The sequence below is a fragment of the Polyodon spathula genome, chromosome 44 (assembly GCF_017654505.1).
Source record: "Polyodon spathula isolate WHYD16114869_AA chromosome 44, ASM1765450v1, whole genome shotgun sequence".
NCBI lineage: Eukaryota > Metazoa > Chordata > Actinopteri > Acipenseriformes > Polyodontidae > Polyodon > Polyodon spathula.
This window is the reverse complement of record NC_054577.1, coordinates 3,098,367-3,113,017: the sequence shown is the minus strand read 5'-3', so window position 1 is coordinate 3,113,017 and position 14,651 is coordinate 3,098,367. Positions and strand designations below refer to the sequence as shown.

Below are 14,651 nucleotides of genomic sequence, written 5' to 3'. Positions count from 1 at the left end.
GGGGATGGAATGGGTTCCCTAGTCATGTTGCTGAAGGAGACTCTTCTTTACACAGAGAGTGGGGAGGGGATGGAATGGGTTCCCTAGTCATGTTGCTGAAGGAGACTCTTCTTCACACAGAGAGTGGTGAGGGGATGGAATGGGTTACCTAGTCATGTTGCTGAAGGAGACTCTTCTTCACACAGAGAGCGGTGAGGGGATGGAATGGGTTACCTAGTCATGTTGAAGGAGACTCTTCTTCACACAGAGAGTGGTGAGGGGATGGAATGGGTTACCTAGTCATATGGTTGATGCTAAATCACCGGGTTCTTTTAAAAACAGACTTGTTTTGAGATCAATCAGGCAGTAAAAAGATAGGCCAGCATAGGTGGGCCGAATGTTTGTGAATGTTCTTAACTTGAATTTTCATAAATAATATCCAAGGGGTTGAAATAAAGAAACTCCAGCAGACAGATTTACAAATGTTTTCTTTATTATTATTTTTTGTTTGTTTATAATAGCATCACCCTTAGTATAAGGGCTTTTTTAAAATCTGTACAGCTCAGCTCCGACAATTTACAAGACAAAAGAAAAATGATCATACTAAAAATTATAATAAAAACCCACAGATAATGTCCAATTTCACAACCGTCTCTGCAGTGTAAACAGCGTTTTGTGTTTTAATATAAATTACATATTATTTAGACCTGTTTATTTATATATTTTTAACTCCTACTTGAAAAAACAGTAGTTTTGTGAGGTTTGCAGGGGTTTGGGCACTTAATGGTTAATTCTGTGTGTTAGTATTTTTTTAATTTATTTTTTAAAATGTATTTTACAAAGAAAAGGGGCTTAACGTTGCTGTAAGAAATCATACAAAAAAAATAAATAAATAAGTCTACTGCTATTTGCAAGAAAAACCTATTTTACTGTTACATTGTGAAATTTGAATGCAATTACATTTTGCTTCAGGTAATGCCCTGTGTCTATAACATTGCTTATCTGCTCCACACACATGCACGCCAGTACCGCGTTCTGCTGTGAGAGTGAGGCAAAACTTTTGAACGTAACTCTGCGAGCGGTGTGTGTGTGTGTGCGTGCGTGCGTGCATGTGTGTGTGTGTGTGTGGAGCAGGACCAGTGCAGTACACTTCAAGCTGCTGTATCTCATGATTTTATAATCCACTGTTGTTCTTTAACTAACCATTTTTATAATTAAAACTCATTTTAAAAAGCAACTTTTATCCCCTTAAATTTACTTTAAGCAAATGGTCGACACGCCTCGGCAAGGATGCTGTCGTCTTTCTGCTGAGTGCCTGACACACCGGAGCGCCCACTTCAGTCATCTTTACGTTATTCAGAGGAGTTATGAAAGTGGCAAATGTAAAAACGGTATATTCAGCGGCACAGGTAATACATGACGACAGCCGTCATCCAGGACAGGTGCCGTTCTCCGTGCCGCCATCCCTTCTCCCACTTTGGTGCAGGATTGCTAATGCATCCACAACTTTTAAGATGTTTTATGTGACAGATCATATTATCTACAACTGAGCTATAAGGAAATGCATTGGGTAGGTGATATAATCTTGCCAGCTTTGACATTAATTGATATGCAAACTAAAAATAGTATGTGATAAGAACCTGTCATGTGGGTGAGGATTTGTTATTACAGATCATACTAAGGTCATCACACACTAAAGTATATTTCTGCATACTGAAACTTGCAGGGTGTATAACAGCATTTAGTTAGTGACATCACTAGTGCAATATTAGTATGAGTACAGTACTGTGGTACCTTATCAGCACCACAAACAGACAGACAGACAGACAGACAGAGTGCCAGTTTCTCACAAGGCTCTCTGTCTCTAGTTGGTAATAAATGTATAATTGTGAACTTGGTTTTCTTCAGATTTGGGTCTTTCTGTAATTATTATTATTATTATTATTATTATTATTATTATTATTACACACATATTAGGTTTTCCCACCCAACAAACAAAAAACAAGTGTTGACGACTATTTACAAAGCTTCTTCGTGTGTGGTGTAGAGAGAGAGAGTGAGAGAGAGACAGAGAGAAGAGAAAGGCACAGAGTTCCTATCAGATGTGTGTCAGGGGCACAGTCCCGTTCAGGTAGTGCTGCTGTACGCTGCTGTAGCCCCTCTGTCCTGCGGGGTCCGTCGTGTCGTTGCTGGGGATGTACATGCTGATCATGTCTCTCAGGTCCCCCTGCATCCCCCCTCGGTGGTGGCTGGGGGCCCCAGTGGGGGAGTGAGACACCGGCTCTGGTTTTACCATTGACATCACGGAGCTGGCCTGCTGGCCGCCTCCTCCATAAGACATGGGGCTGCAGAGAGAAGAAGAGAGGGGTTCACTTATACTGAAATGCTCCTATTTCAGGTTCAAGGCATTGCAATCCACTTGATTCCCCCCTTATTGGCACCAACAGCACGGTTACAGGTCCTGCTTAAAAAGCAATGCTAGCCAAGGCTTTTAAAGGAGAGCTACACAAGGCACAGGTGGATCTAGTCTACAAACAACCCTAACAATATACATAAGACTTAATGAATGTCAACATTATTCTAAAACGTGAATGCTCATCATATTTATGAACAATGCTGCAAATGTTTTTTTCAGCCAGCCGCCATTGTCCCACCGCTTCTAAATGAGCGCTCTAGCCAATAACAAGCCAGGCACGACAGCGCTCAAGGACTCCGCAGCCCTACACACAACTTGAATGGGTTTTGCATTGTAAACTGTTAAGACTTGCGTTGCCATGGTAGTACATTGTAAAGAACAGGGCCGAGTCTTTCAAAATGAAGGAGGTCGTACCTTATTAGTTTGCATACTCCAATTGAGGGCTGCATATTTACAATCCCCCCCCCCCCAGCATAGGAGAAAAAAAAACCCACATAACTAAATCCACAGCCAAAAACAGAACTGAAAACACCTGTTTCTCACTCCATTAAAATATTATAAAAGCGTACAAAAATAACAGTGAGGCATAACTCGTGTGAAAAAAAAGAACTTCTACTGAATAAACATTAAGTTTGGTCCCATTGTAAATTTATTAGAACTCACAAAAGAATGTGGTCGTTTTTTCACACACAAAATAGGCCTGCCATTATATATATATTATAGGCCTATGAATAATTATATAGCTATATATATAATATAATATATTATATATATATAATATATACATATATATATATATATAGATATATATATACCTATATATATATATATATAATCCATTTATATTTTCAAAATTGTACCATTTTTCTTCTTTTCTTGAATGTTTGGCCTAAACTGGATGACAAGCATCTCGTGTTTTCATACGGGCCAGGCACAGCGTGTCTGCCTCAGACGGGAAAGTGGGGCGACTGGGCGAGGGAAACCTGGAATGCTTCTATACAAGTTACCCGTCACAAGTGGCGTATTAATTGTTTATACACTCAAAACCAATATTAAATGTTGTTTAAAGTCGATATCATAACTGGCAAGAAAACGCTCGTCGTGGATGGGTTAAAAAATAAATAAAGATAACATTGGCTATCGAACCACATTTGCTTTAGCAGACAGATGCCTTGCCAAAAACAAGTTGGAACGAAAGGCAATGGAAAGTCGGTGTAAATATAACTTGTTGAAGCGTTTCAGGGTTAATGGAAAATTCAGAACCCCTGTTCCTGTAAAATGTGTAAACTGGAATCACTTACAGATGCTTGATCAATATATTTTTTTTTTAATTCATGGTTTACTCCACGCGTTTTTCCAACAAAAATCTCTTTTTATATAACACATTTCCCCAACAAAACAAAAAGGAAACCAAGTCCTACCCTACTTAAAAAGAACGAGCAATCTACGATGTAACAACAGCGTGCAGCATATAACGGCGTTTTAAACCCGCGACTTCGCACGATCTTTTCCATTGAATGCAATACAAATATAAATGCAAACCAATTAACGCGTTCGTTCCCTACTGGATCACAGACAACTGGCACTTTAATATCTCACTAAATCCGTGCAATAGAATAATTACATCCCGTGATGGGAAACGTAAACTTAAATGAATGAAAATAAACTATCACCGTGATGGTAATATTAAAATAAAAATAATAAAAGAGTATATAACAACATAAATAAAAAATAATGTTAAACTACTCTGTATAATAAGATAAATAAAAAATAAATAGATTTACGCTTTGTTATAAAACAAATAGAACAACACACATAATTTATACAGTGATAAATATAAAAAAAAAATATAATTAGTAAAATACAAAATAAAATTTCTAAATAAAAAAAATAATCAAATAAAAAATAAAATAAATTATAAAACTTGAAAAAAAAAATTTAAATAATAAATAAATAATAATAATATAAAAAAAAAAAAAAAAAAAAAAAAATGATACTATTAAGATAAAATAATTAAAAATCAAGATAAAATAAAACTATAAACTATAAAACAAAAGAATAATAAATATAATATTATCAAACTATTAAAAAAAAAAAAAAATTGTCGGTTGGAACATTTTATGTATTTTGGGTGTTAAATTCACTAATAAAATAAGATAAAAAGGATAATATAATTATAAAATGATCCAAAATTATAAATAAATCGATAAGGTTTTTCCAATAAATAAAAAAATAATTAAAAACTTTACAGAAATAAAATAATATTACTAATTAATACTAAACAATAAATAAATAATATAACAATAAAATAACAACATAAAATAAAATAACAACAAACGTGTTGAAACAAATCCAACACAATAATATAAGAAATATTAAAGTGGTGAATACAAATAATATAAAAAAATTTAAAAAAAAAATAATATATGCATGTAATATAAATATCGATTTGGAGTTTAACAAGTCACGAATTATAAAAATATGAACAAAATTATAAAAAAATATATACGAAAACTTAGATGTAGAGTGAAGGAATTAAAAAGGAAACAAATAAAATTATAAATTTATTATAAAATAACGTTATCGTCAAAATTTGTACTAAAAAATACGAATAAATAAAAAATAAATGGCAGTCCTAAAATAACGCCATGCACGGTATTTACGTTAAAGGGGGGGGGGGAAGTCCATGTTTTCATTTATATTTACACACACACACACATGGGTTCAAGTGTGTCGCATGTTATTTTTTATTTATTAAAGTTTCATAATCAATATGACAAAAAAATAATCTCTTTTTTTAATAACACAATTCAACAACAACAACAAAAAGGAAACAAGTCCATACACCTCCTTAAAAGAAACGAGCGATCTACGATGTAACAACAGCGATGCAGCATATAAAGGCGTTTTACCACGTTCGCACGATCTTTTCATTTATATATACACACACACACACACACACAGTACTGGCATTAAGTGTGGGATATTTTTGTAGTCTGTTCACTCGATTATACCTTCCCACACAGTTGTCCACAGTCAAAATGTCCTAAATGTTCCTGTTTAAGCAGTACCGCTGCAATGTCTTTCAAACAGAGCTTAAAAGACGTTCCTCTGTGGCTGTAATTATGCTTAATCTTACAGAGGGGAATTTAGGGATATAATTATACTTCCTCGTGGAAAAACAGGTTTTAAAACGGCTGTAAAACCGCAGATTTGTAGTGAAGGAACAAACGTAGGCACCCGATTTTTAGATTAGTTCGTTCGTGTAAAGTTGTGAAGTAAGTTTTGCAATAAAACATTTATTAATCCCAAGAGGCAGTGCGGTCCAGTGGTTAAAGTCCAGGGCTTGTCACCGGAAGGTCCCCGGGTTCAAATCCCACCTCTGCCACTGGCTGTGTGTGACCCTGAGCGAGTCTCTTCACCTCCTTGTGCTCAGCGGATGAGATGTTAAATCAATCTCCTATTGGAAGCGACTCTGCATATAATGCACAGTTCACAGCCTGCCTCTGTGAAGCGCTTTGTGATGGAGGTCCACTGTGAAAGGCGCTATATAAAGATAAGATATTGTTATTTATCAACAATTGATCACCAGTTATCAGATGCAATCAAAATGTGCAAATACAGTGTAGAAATTCTCTCCCACACACCTGAATAGCTCTGTACTTCGTTAATTCTTTCCCCTGCTAGAAATACCTTTGTCATTTGGTTTAATACAGTTATGATATCAATAATGGACTCCTCTTCTCGTCCATTTTGATCTGGGCTGCCCATGTTATTATTTCAATACCCCCCCCAAAAAAAAAAAAAATAATAATAATAATAATAATGCATTATACTGATGTTCTGAAGCAATACCAGCGACCCTCAATGTTTGATGCAAAGTTGTTATGTATACTTTTGTTTGTGAACTGCGCGCACTTACCTTCTACATTAAACAGTACAACACCACACAGACACGTCACACAGAAATGTGGGTTAAACCACAAGGCAAAAACTGAGATTTGAGGCAACTTGACATACAGCCTTATATTTAATAAAACATTATAAAAATTAAAATTGGGATATTCAACTTGCTTATAAGGAAACATGCTTCAAGTCTTGTGATAACGTTACATAACGTATTATTATTATTATAAATAAATATTTATTAATAAATATAGGTGGCCTTTAAGCCAGGCCGGTTTTTACTTCAGTTTTAAAATGTATGCATTTCTGGGTGGGGTGGAGTGGGACATTCACCTGCCCACGGGGAAAATCATTCAGTCATAGCTCCCTATTGACTTAATCTGATTTCGTGATCCCTAAACACGGGGGTAAGTCAATATTGTAACTGCGCTGTATGTATTTGACAAACATCGCAGCTGGAAAATGATACGATTTTAGGTAGGGTGTGTCGTCTGTTGTTGTGTGAGTAGATTTGCTCAAGACGAGGTTACCAGCGAGCTCCGAACACAGCCGTCTGCAGAATGACATTTTATTTAAATTGGTTTTAAACGACCAAAGTCCCTAGCATCTCTTATGTAGAGAGTGGGACGTTTCAGGGTGTTTCATTTAGTTTCAACAGAAATTATCAATCTTGGTCAACAGCATCGATAAACTAATATCATTCCGTTTTCAAGCGCATTTGGTCAGCTGCATACAGGCTCCCTTGAGAAAGATATGTACAACATATCGAAACGCTGGGCAGCTGTCTCTTTGAGCTAATATATATTTACTATAATATACTAAGCTGCACGTCAGCATACAAACATTTCTTCAACTAATTATGAGAGTTTTAACTTTATCATGTCAAACTTATGTTTGAACTTGTCTTGTGTTGAGGTTTTATTCCCCCCCCCATGTGTTTTCAAGTTTACGAATACAGATGATAAAGGGTATATTTATATAAACACGTTCTTAATAGCTTCTTGAACATTTTCTTTTTCCAAAATGTTTTTTTTTTTTGCTCATGTGTTTAAGAAATGGTTAAATATGGAATCAGGAGTAGCTCGCACAGCGGGTTTGATACGACGTGCAGCCTACTGAGGACCAAACAATCTGTGGAGCGGCAACATCGTCGCTGTACGAGTCTAATCAATGCACACACACACACACACACACACACACAGATTAACACGAACATTTCACAAATAACAATACCATTAAAAAAAGTAATTAATAGAGAACATTTCATTGGAATATTTGCAACTTTAAAATGAATTAAAACAAGTGCATGCATCAGAAATTAAATTCCCCCCTGATTGTTTAAAATCTCCTGTAAAATCAAACACGTGTTTTGGAATCTGTTATAAAAGACATTGGAATGTTTGTATACAGGTACAGGAAATAGCCGTTTATATTATACCAATAGTCTTTATACTTAATAACTAATCACCCCATTCTCAAGCCTGCTTAGCGCTACGGGTACCGGGCTGCAATGCCCTTAATTAGTGTGCAAGGTACTGAAATACAGGCAGCGTAGATTCATTGCCATGGTATTACCAGTAGATGTCGCTGTTGCTAACACTACTTAAAGATTTCATTATTAAGTGATATTGTGAGCGCAGTATGATTTTGATGGTACTAACCCCAGTTCTAAATAACAGTGTCTTAGCTGCTATGCACAGTAACTATGTAATGCGTGCTGAATAACACAGTGTATAAATCTCTCAGTTACGCAGCATCTTAGTTAACAGAATACAGACTAAATCTTTTAATCTATAGTAAGACTAATGTGCTGGTGACGTTCTATTAAAAACTAAATATAATAATAATAATAATAATAATAATAATAATAATAATAATAATATAATAATAATAATTTAAATACACGAAAGCTAAAGGTTTTTAAATCTTCACGCAGAACGCAGGGAGACTATACAGAATGACGCTGGGATCCTTTAAACCAGACTTGACAAAGTTCTGAGATCGATCAGCAGTATTTTGGACGCAGGACACGATGTTACTGTCGTAGTTTCGCATCAGTTTATTCGTTGTTTTAGACTTTCTTCGATCACATATATGCATGCAAAAAATACGGACTAGCGTTGGAAATCGAAAGCAGCCCACACTCCGAGTTATGGATCCCATTGTGCGCAGCAAGACCGCGCTCTGCAGAACCCACCTGCCCGCATAAGGACTATTGATGTTTTGATTATGAAAACCCTATTTAAAAATATTAAATAATAACAGATAATTAAAACGGACTGCAATGCGCATATCACTGACACCCTCTATTTTGGTCACTTAAGTACACCCACATGAAAAAGGTTTGCATAACTGAATGCTTCATTATTAAAAACGCTTTTTAAAAAAAATAATAATAATAACTATTACATATTCTGTGGGATAAATCGGTTGAAAGTGTGCGAAATATTCCGCTGTTATTGAGTCCTATTCACAAAACTTTAACAGTTTGAAGGAATGTTTTCTTAAAACTAAAATTGTAATAATGAATCACGTTTGGCGTTTAAACAGCATTTTAGAGAAGGTGATTCTCAGAGGACGTTAGACACTTAAACCTTAAAAACAGCCCTCAATGTCATGTGAAAAAGCACTTTATTTCATATTTATGTCACGTTGTGAATAGAGTGTTTTAGAAACGTGACAGCCCTTCTATTCATAGTATTTTAAACCACTGGTAGCATCTTGGCTTGGCAAAAAGTCGGACTTCTGCAACAGGTGTAAAATATCACTAGACATCCCTGCTGTTTTACAGCGAGTGATGAACGGGACAGCAATGAAACAATGCATAAAATTTAACTCTACACGTTCACATGGACTTATGAAGTTCTATTATAAACGTTAATATAGAATTTGAAACACATCTGACATATATGCAAGGTTAAAACACATTGAAAGGTTAAATACGTTTTTCACACTTTTCAACCAGTTTAGGAAAAGTGAAGTTTCAACAAATCTAAAATATGAAGTATTTTAATAGCGGCCTAATTGAATTTTAACTTCTATGACGTTGGCAGTTATGAAGTAGGTATTACGTGTTCGTTTCTCCAGCAACGTTGAAGAAACACATACGCGCACTGTGGCCTAAAAAAAAAACAAGGGTGTGCATTTTTATGAACGCTGCATTTCCCACAGGGTCAATATTACACAAGTATGTTTTGCACACTAATTGCAATGTTTACCCATCGAATGCATGTAGAAATGTAAAACTGAATAAAGGAAACCGCCTTGAAATACATTCATTCATTCTTTAAACAAAATGTACGGAGTAAACAATTAAAAAAAAACAAACAACAAACTTTAAAATGTCTTTTTTTTGTTTGTTTAGAAACAGTAACACGTTTTGTCAAAACTCACCTGTATGAGTTTGCACCGCTCAGGTAGCTCTGCGCTGGGGCCATGCCAGGGGGATACTGCAGGGTCGACAGTTCGTAGCGGTGTAGCTGCTGGGGGTACCCAAGGGCCTCGCTCTGCATGCCCGCGTACCCCCCAGTGGGGCCCCAGCCGTAGCTGTCCATTCTGGGACTCCCTCCGGGTCCCTGCGCCGCCGCCGCCGCAAGCAGGTTGCCAGCCGAGAGGGGGTACTTTCCAGCCGGGTTGTCCTTCTTCAACAGAGGCTTGCTCTTGCGCCTGGGCTTGTACTTGTAGTCTGGGTACTCCTTCATGTGCAGCGCCCTGAGGCGCTTGGCCTCGTCTATGAAGGGCCGCTTTTCTGCGTCTGTCAGTAGCTTCCACTCGGCTCCTAGTCGTTTGCTGATCTCCGAGTTGTGCATTTTGGGGTTCTCCTGGGCCATTTTTCGTCTCTGTCCCCGCGACCAGACCATAAAGGCGTTCATTGGCCGCTTAACTTTGTCCATGGGGTCGCTGCCGGGAGGGCAAGCGCCCTTCGCCCCGGGGTGATTACTTCCCACGCCGCTTCCCACAGGTGACACCCCGGAGCCGGGGTGATGGGACGGCGGGGGCCCCGGCGACTTTAACTCGTGTTCCATCATACTGTACATATTATTATTATTAAAAAAACAAAAAAACAATGGAAACAGCAGCGAGGAAAGTTTATCGAATTACAAAACAGACCAAGAACACGGGTAAGCTGAAGTCGAGAGCGGTTTTGTAGTAAAATATAGGAAAAACGCATTCAGCTTGCAATGATAGATTCAGTTACTGCTAGTTCACCCCCGGGTAGAGGTGGGAACCAGACTGAAAATGACTATTATTATTATTATAATACTTACAGTAAGTCGCATCGACAAGTCCTATGGTTTTATTTTATTTTATTTTTAAAGTAACGTACCTACATTTGCATCACCGTTCTCAATAACAGTTTGAAAACAGTTCTGGAATACTCCCCAGTTTAACTTCTCTGCCGCACTGCTTCCTAAAACACTAAAACAGTTTTTTAAAAAAAAAAGTTATTTCACGCCTGCTGACGAAGCTAGTTTATAAGGATAATTCCTCCCCAGCTCTGCCAATCCGCTCCCAGCCTTACGAAACAGGCGTTGCAAGCCAGTACCGCATTTCCATGACTAAAGAAGGGGCGCGGTAAATGAAAAGCACGTTATTCTTCCCGAGCGACCAATGTGCTCTTGTTTCTTTCTTTCTAAAAAGCAAAATCAAACAGTCTTCAATCTACTGCACTGTAGATTACAAAACAAACTTTCTAGTCACACGTGCACACAAATTGCTTTTAACCTTTCATCCCAGTCTTTTCCAATAACCCCTTATACACACGCACACGCACACGTTTGCATTCTTATACTTGTGGGGCCTTCTCATTGACTCTCACTATATTTTTATTTACAATTTCTAACTCCAGTCAGACCAAACTGCACGCACACACGCACACGCACACGCACGTAGATGCTGTAAAATGTCCTTTTTTAAATTGAGATTTGGAACATACTTGAATGACACAGAATTCAATTTTTAAAAGGATAGTCCCAAATAAATCAAAATTCTGTCGGTAAAATAGCCGTTATCAAGTTGTGGAACCGCCATAAAATTTTATTTGAGTCAGGCTTCCGGGCAGCGTTTGCATTTGAGGACTTTAATGTCTGCCGTCCAAGCTGATGGGAAGATTGATGAAATTCCTTCAGAAAGGATCCAAAGATAAAGGGGTCGGACATGGATTCCAGCTGCCCACGCCTAGTGGTCTTTTCCAATAAAATTAAACCGCTTTTTTTTTTTTAATCTCTGGTGAAATTCTCATTTTGAAATGTAGTTTAGGTGATCTGCGGGGTTGCAGGGACAAAGCAAAGAGGAACACATTGCTGCAATACAACATATCGCCAATAGAGGGGGCTGTTAATGGGGTTGGGGCATTTGCTGTGGAAATAGTAGCCATATTGAACATTATTTCTGACTGAAAATTTCAGTTGGTCTTTTAAGTGTTTAATTTAGTTATTTCTGAGTTAGTTAACCACAAGACGAGGGATGCAACAGTGCCCCCTATGGGTCATTGTTATTATGTTTTCTCTGTTTTCCCATTTTTCATTAAGTACCTAAATTCAACATTCTGCGTCAGCTAGTGAAATCGCATTAAGTGAAAGTTGCCAAAAGTCTATGTGCTAAGACTATATAGCACTTCAGTTAGACCCCACATAGACTGCGTGGGAGAGAGGCAGTGTGGTTCTGGTGTAGAGCTAAGGGACTGGGAGGGAGGGAGGCAGTGTGGCTCTAGTGGAGCTGAGGAGGGACTGGGAGGGAGGGAAGCAGTGTGGCTCTAGTGGAGCTGAGGAGGGACTGGGAGGGAGGGAAGCAGTGTGGCTCTAGTGGAGCTGAGGAGGGACTGGGAGGGAAGCAGTGTGGCTCTAGTGGAGCTGAGGAGGGACTGGGAGGGAGGGAAGCAGTGTTGCTCTAGTGGAGCTGAGGAGGGACTGGTAGGGAAGGAAGCAGTGTGGCTCTAGTGGAGCTGAGGAGGGACTGAGAGGGAGGGAAGCAGTGTGGCTCTAGTGTAGGGACCTTGATGGAACTTGTTGAGAACTTGTTAAAAACATTTTTACAGCAGAGGGAGAGGGAGAAGGGGAGGAAGTTAGAGGAAGGGGGATTGTAAGGACTGCAGAGGGAGTGGGTGGCTGTTTTTATGTTGAAAAGAGAAAAGAAGAGAAGCTTGGGGGGTTCGATTGTATAAAAAGAAGCTTCTGAATAGAATCCGAAAGCGTTGCCGGGGAAACAGAAGCAGGGAACGAAGGCCACATTGGCAGTTTGAGTGGCGCTTGGTTGTTCTGTCATTCAAGCACGCAGGAAATACAAAACACTCGAAAGGAACCCGAGGTCCTTTTCACACAAAGAGCAAAGCTTCAGAGACTTGAGAGACAGGAGCTAAACTTTACTGCACTTTACCGCACAGGAGTAGTGCCAGAATCACAGACTGCCTCCAACACAAACCTGTCAGTCAGAGCCGCCAGTGAGATGGAAACGCTGACCGTGACGCAGGCTGCGCTGAACAGTAGACGGTATAGAAATGGAAAATTAACATCTATGCGAAAACTGCATAGGGGAGAAGCTAAAAGCAAATGGGATGAAATAACTGTCGGTGTTCTGTCTGCTCTTGCCTTCCCCCGTGCACGCTACACAATATCCCAAGTTTATGAGGCGCGTGCATTGTAAAGTCGCATTCATAGCAAAATATACTACAGTAGGTTTATTATATTCTATGGCGCGTCTGAATTGTACCTATAACCCTGGCTAAGAAATACATGCAACCGAGTAACGATGCCCGTGCCCTCCCCCGTGCAGACTCTATGCGCTAATGCTGATACGCGCAGTCGCCGATAGCCGCAATGAAATTCAGATGGCCACTATTGACAGAGGGAGGGAGGGGACGGGACGGGGGGGCTGACTTCTGAACGTTTTAACAATAGCCTTTGGGAGAGTCGTTGTGGCAATCCATTCACAAACACTAGCACCGCATTTGCACCCTTATTTTATCCGAATGAGAGCGGAGAGCCGTGTGACAGTTCGTGGGAGCGACTTACCAGCGGCGCGTTTCCGCCGACACCTCGCTGGGGTTTAATACGAGCGTCCGCAGTCGAGCTGGCGTTATTGCCGCCGTATCGCCAGTTTAGTTTTGTGATTGCATGTTCTGTTTTTTTGCAGCGCAGTTGTTAATCTAAGCGTTCATTTTTTTTTTCGGACCAAAAGCGTTTAATGTGATCGGCAAGAGCAGCTAAACAAAGTAAGTCGTGGCTCATATTTACCGAACAGATACACGACTAATGACACACGACCTGTGCAGGTTATTTGAAAACACGGGAAGCGAGTTCAGTGGATAGAGTTATACACAAAGAATGACACCTTTTAGCACCCAATACAGTCATCAAACAAGACATAAAATACCATCAAAATGCTGATCTTTTAAGTTGTCAATATTATTATTATTATTATTATTATTATTATTATTATTATTATTGGTGTTTTGTTTTCCTACAGAAAAAAAAAAAAAGTTAATGACCGTTTGAAGTAAATAGCTTTGGGAATATAGACCAGTAAACAATACATACAGACCTCACTATCAAACATAACAGATAAATAAACTCCATTATAGCGAGTACAACATATACTAATAAACTACAAAAGGAAATACGATGCAACAAGTTCGGATCATAGCGAGTTATATCTACAGTGACGGATTAGCAGCGCAATAGTGCAAGGACAGCGCAATAGTGCAAGGATAGCGCAATAGTGCAAGGGCAGCGCAATAGTGAGGATCCAGTGACGCGGTGCTGAGGTCGGGTTACGTTTAAACAGGACGGAGGAAGGCAGTGAGAGACAGAGCTGTACTGAAGATCTCCGGCAGCTGGTTCCACCACAGAGGGGCACGCCAGCATCGTTAACCGCAAAGCTTTTAACCTCGTCTCATCCAACCGGCGGGGGACTGGACAGAATCCGTAACGGCAGTGTGTCACACAGCGCTGCTCGTTACAGCGGGACTGGCTCTTTATCTACCTGCTGTGTTTAGTTAGACCCCCTCGCTGAAGTTTTCAAAAGTGCTTCGGTCAATGCAATTCCCAGAACACCGTGTTCACGCCATCTAATCGGCTGTCCGGTCTGCACTGTATCACATAGTAACTGATCGAACCTGAATGTACTTTTAGATTGATGTCACCGAGAGGGTCCAGGGAAGCTGCAGGTAACCAAGGAGATACTGGAGAGAGGGAGAGTGGGAGGAATCAGAGCTTGGGTAAGGAGCTGGGCTTTTAAAACAACTCAAAGCACAGTCACAGCTCAGAGGAAACCCAATACCCCATAGCACTGTAGACTGCACACAGCATACAGCAGGAAGGGAAAAGTGCACTTGAAGACGTGTGTCAGTGTT

General features: G+C 39.2%; 1 protein-coding gene across 1 annotated transcript; it reads right to left on the bottom strand.

Annotated features, from left to right (window-relative positions):
* Positions 1-454: 454 nt before the first annotated feature.
* Positions 455-10,622, bottom strand: LOC121305729 (transcription factor Sox-19b-like). The gene is made up of 2 exons (XM_041237465.1): positions 9,695-10,622; positions 455-2,324 (listed from the first exon to the last, which is right to left on the bottom strand). The coding sequence occupies exons 1-2, from the start codon at positions 10,336-10,338 to the stop codon at positions 2,078-2,080; spliced, it is 891 nt and encodes a 296-aa protein (XP_041093399.1). The 5' UTR covers positions 10,339-10,622; the 3' UTR covers positions 455-2,077.
* Between the last annotated feature and the right edge of the window lie 4,029 nt (positions 10,623-14,651).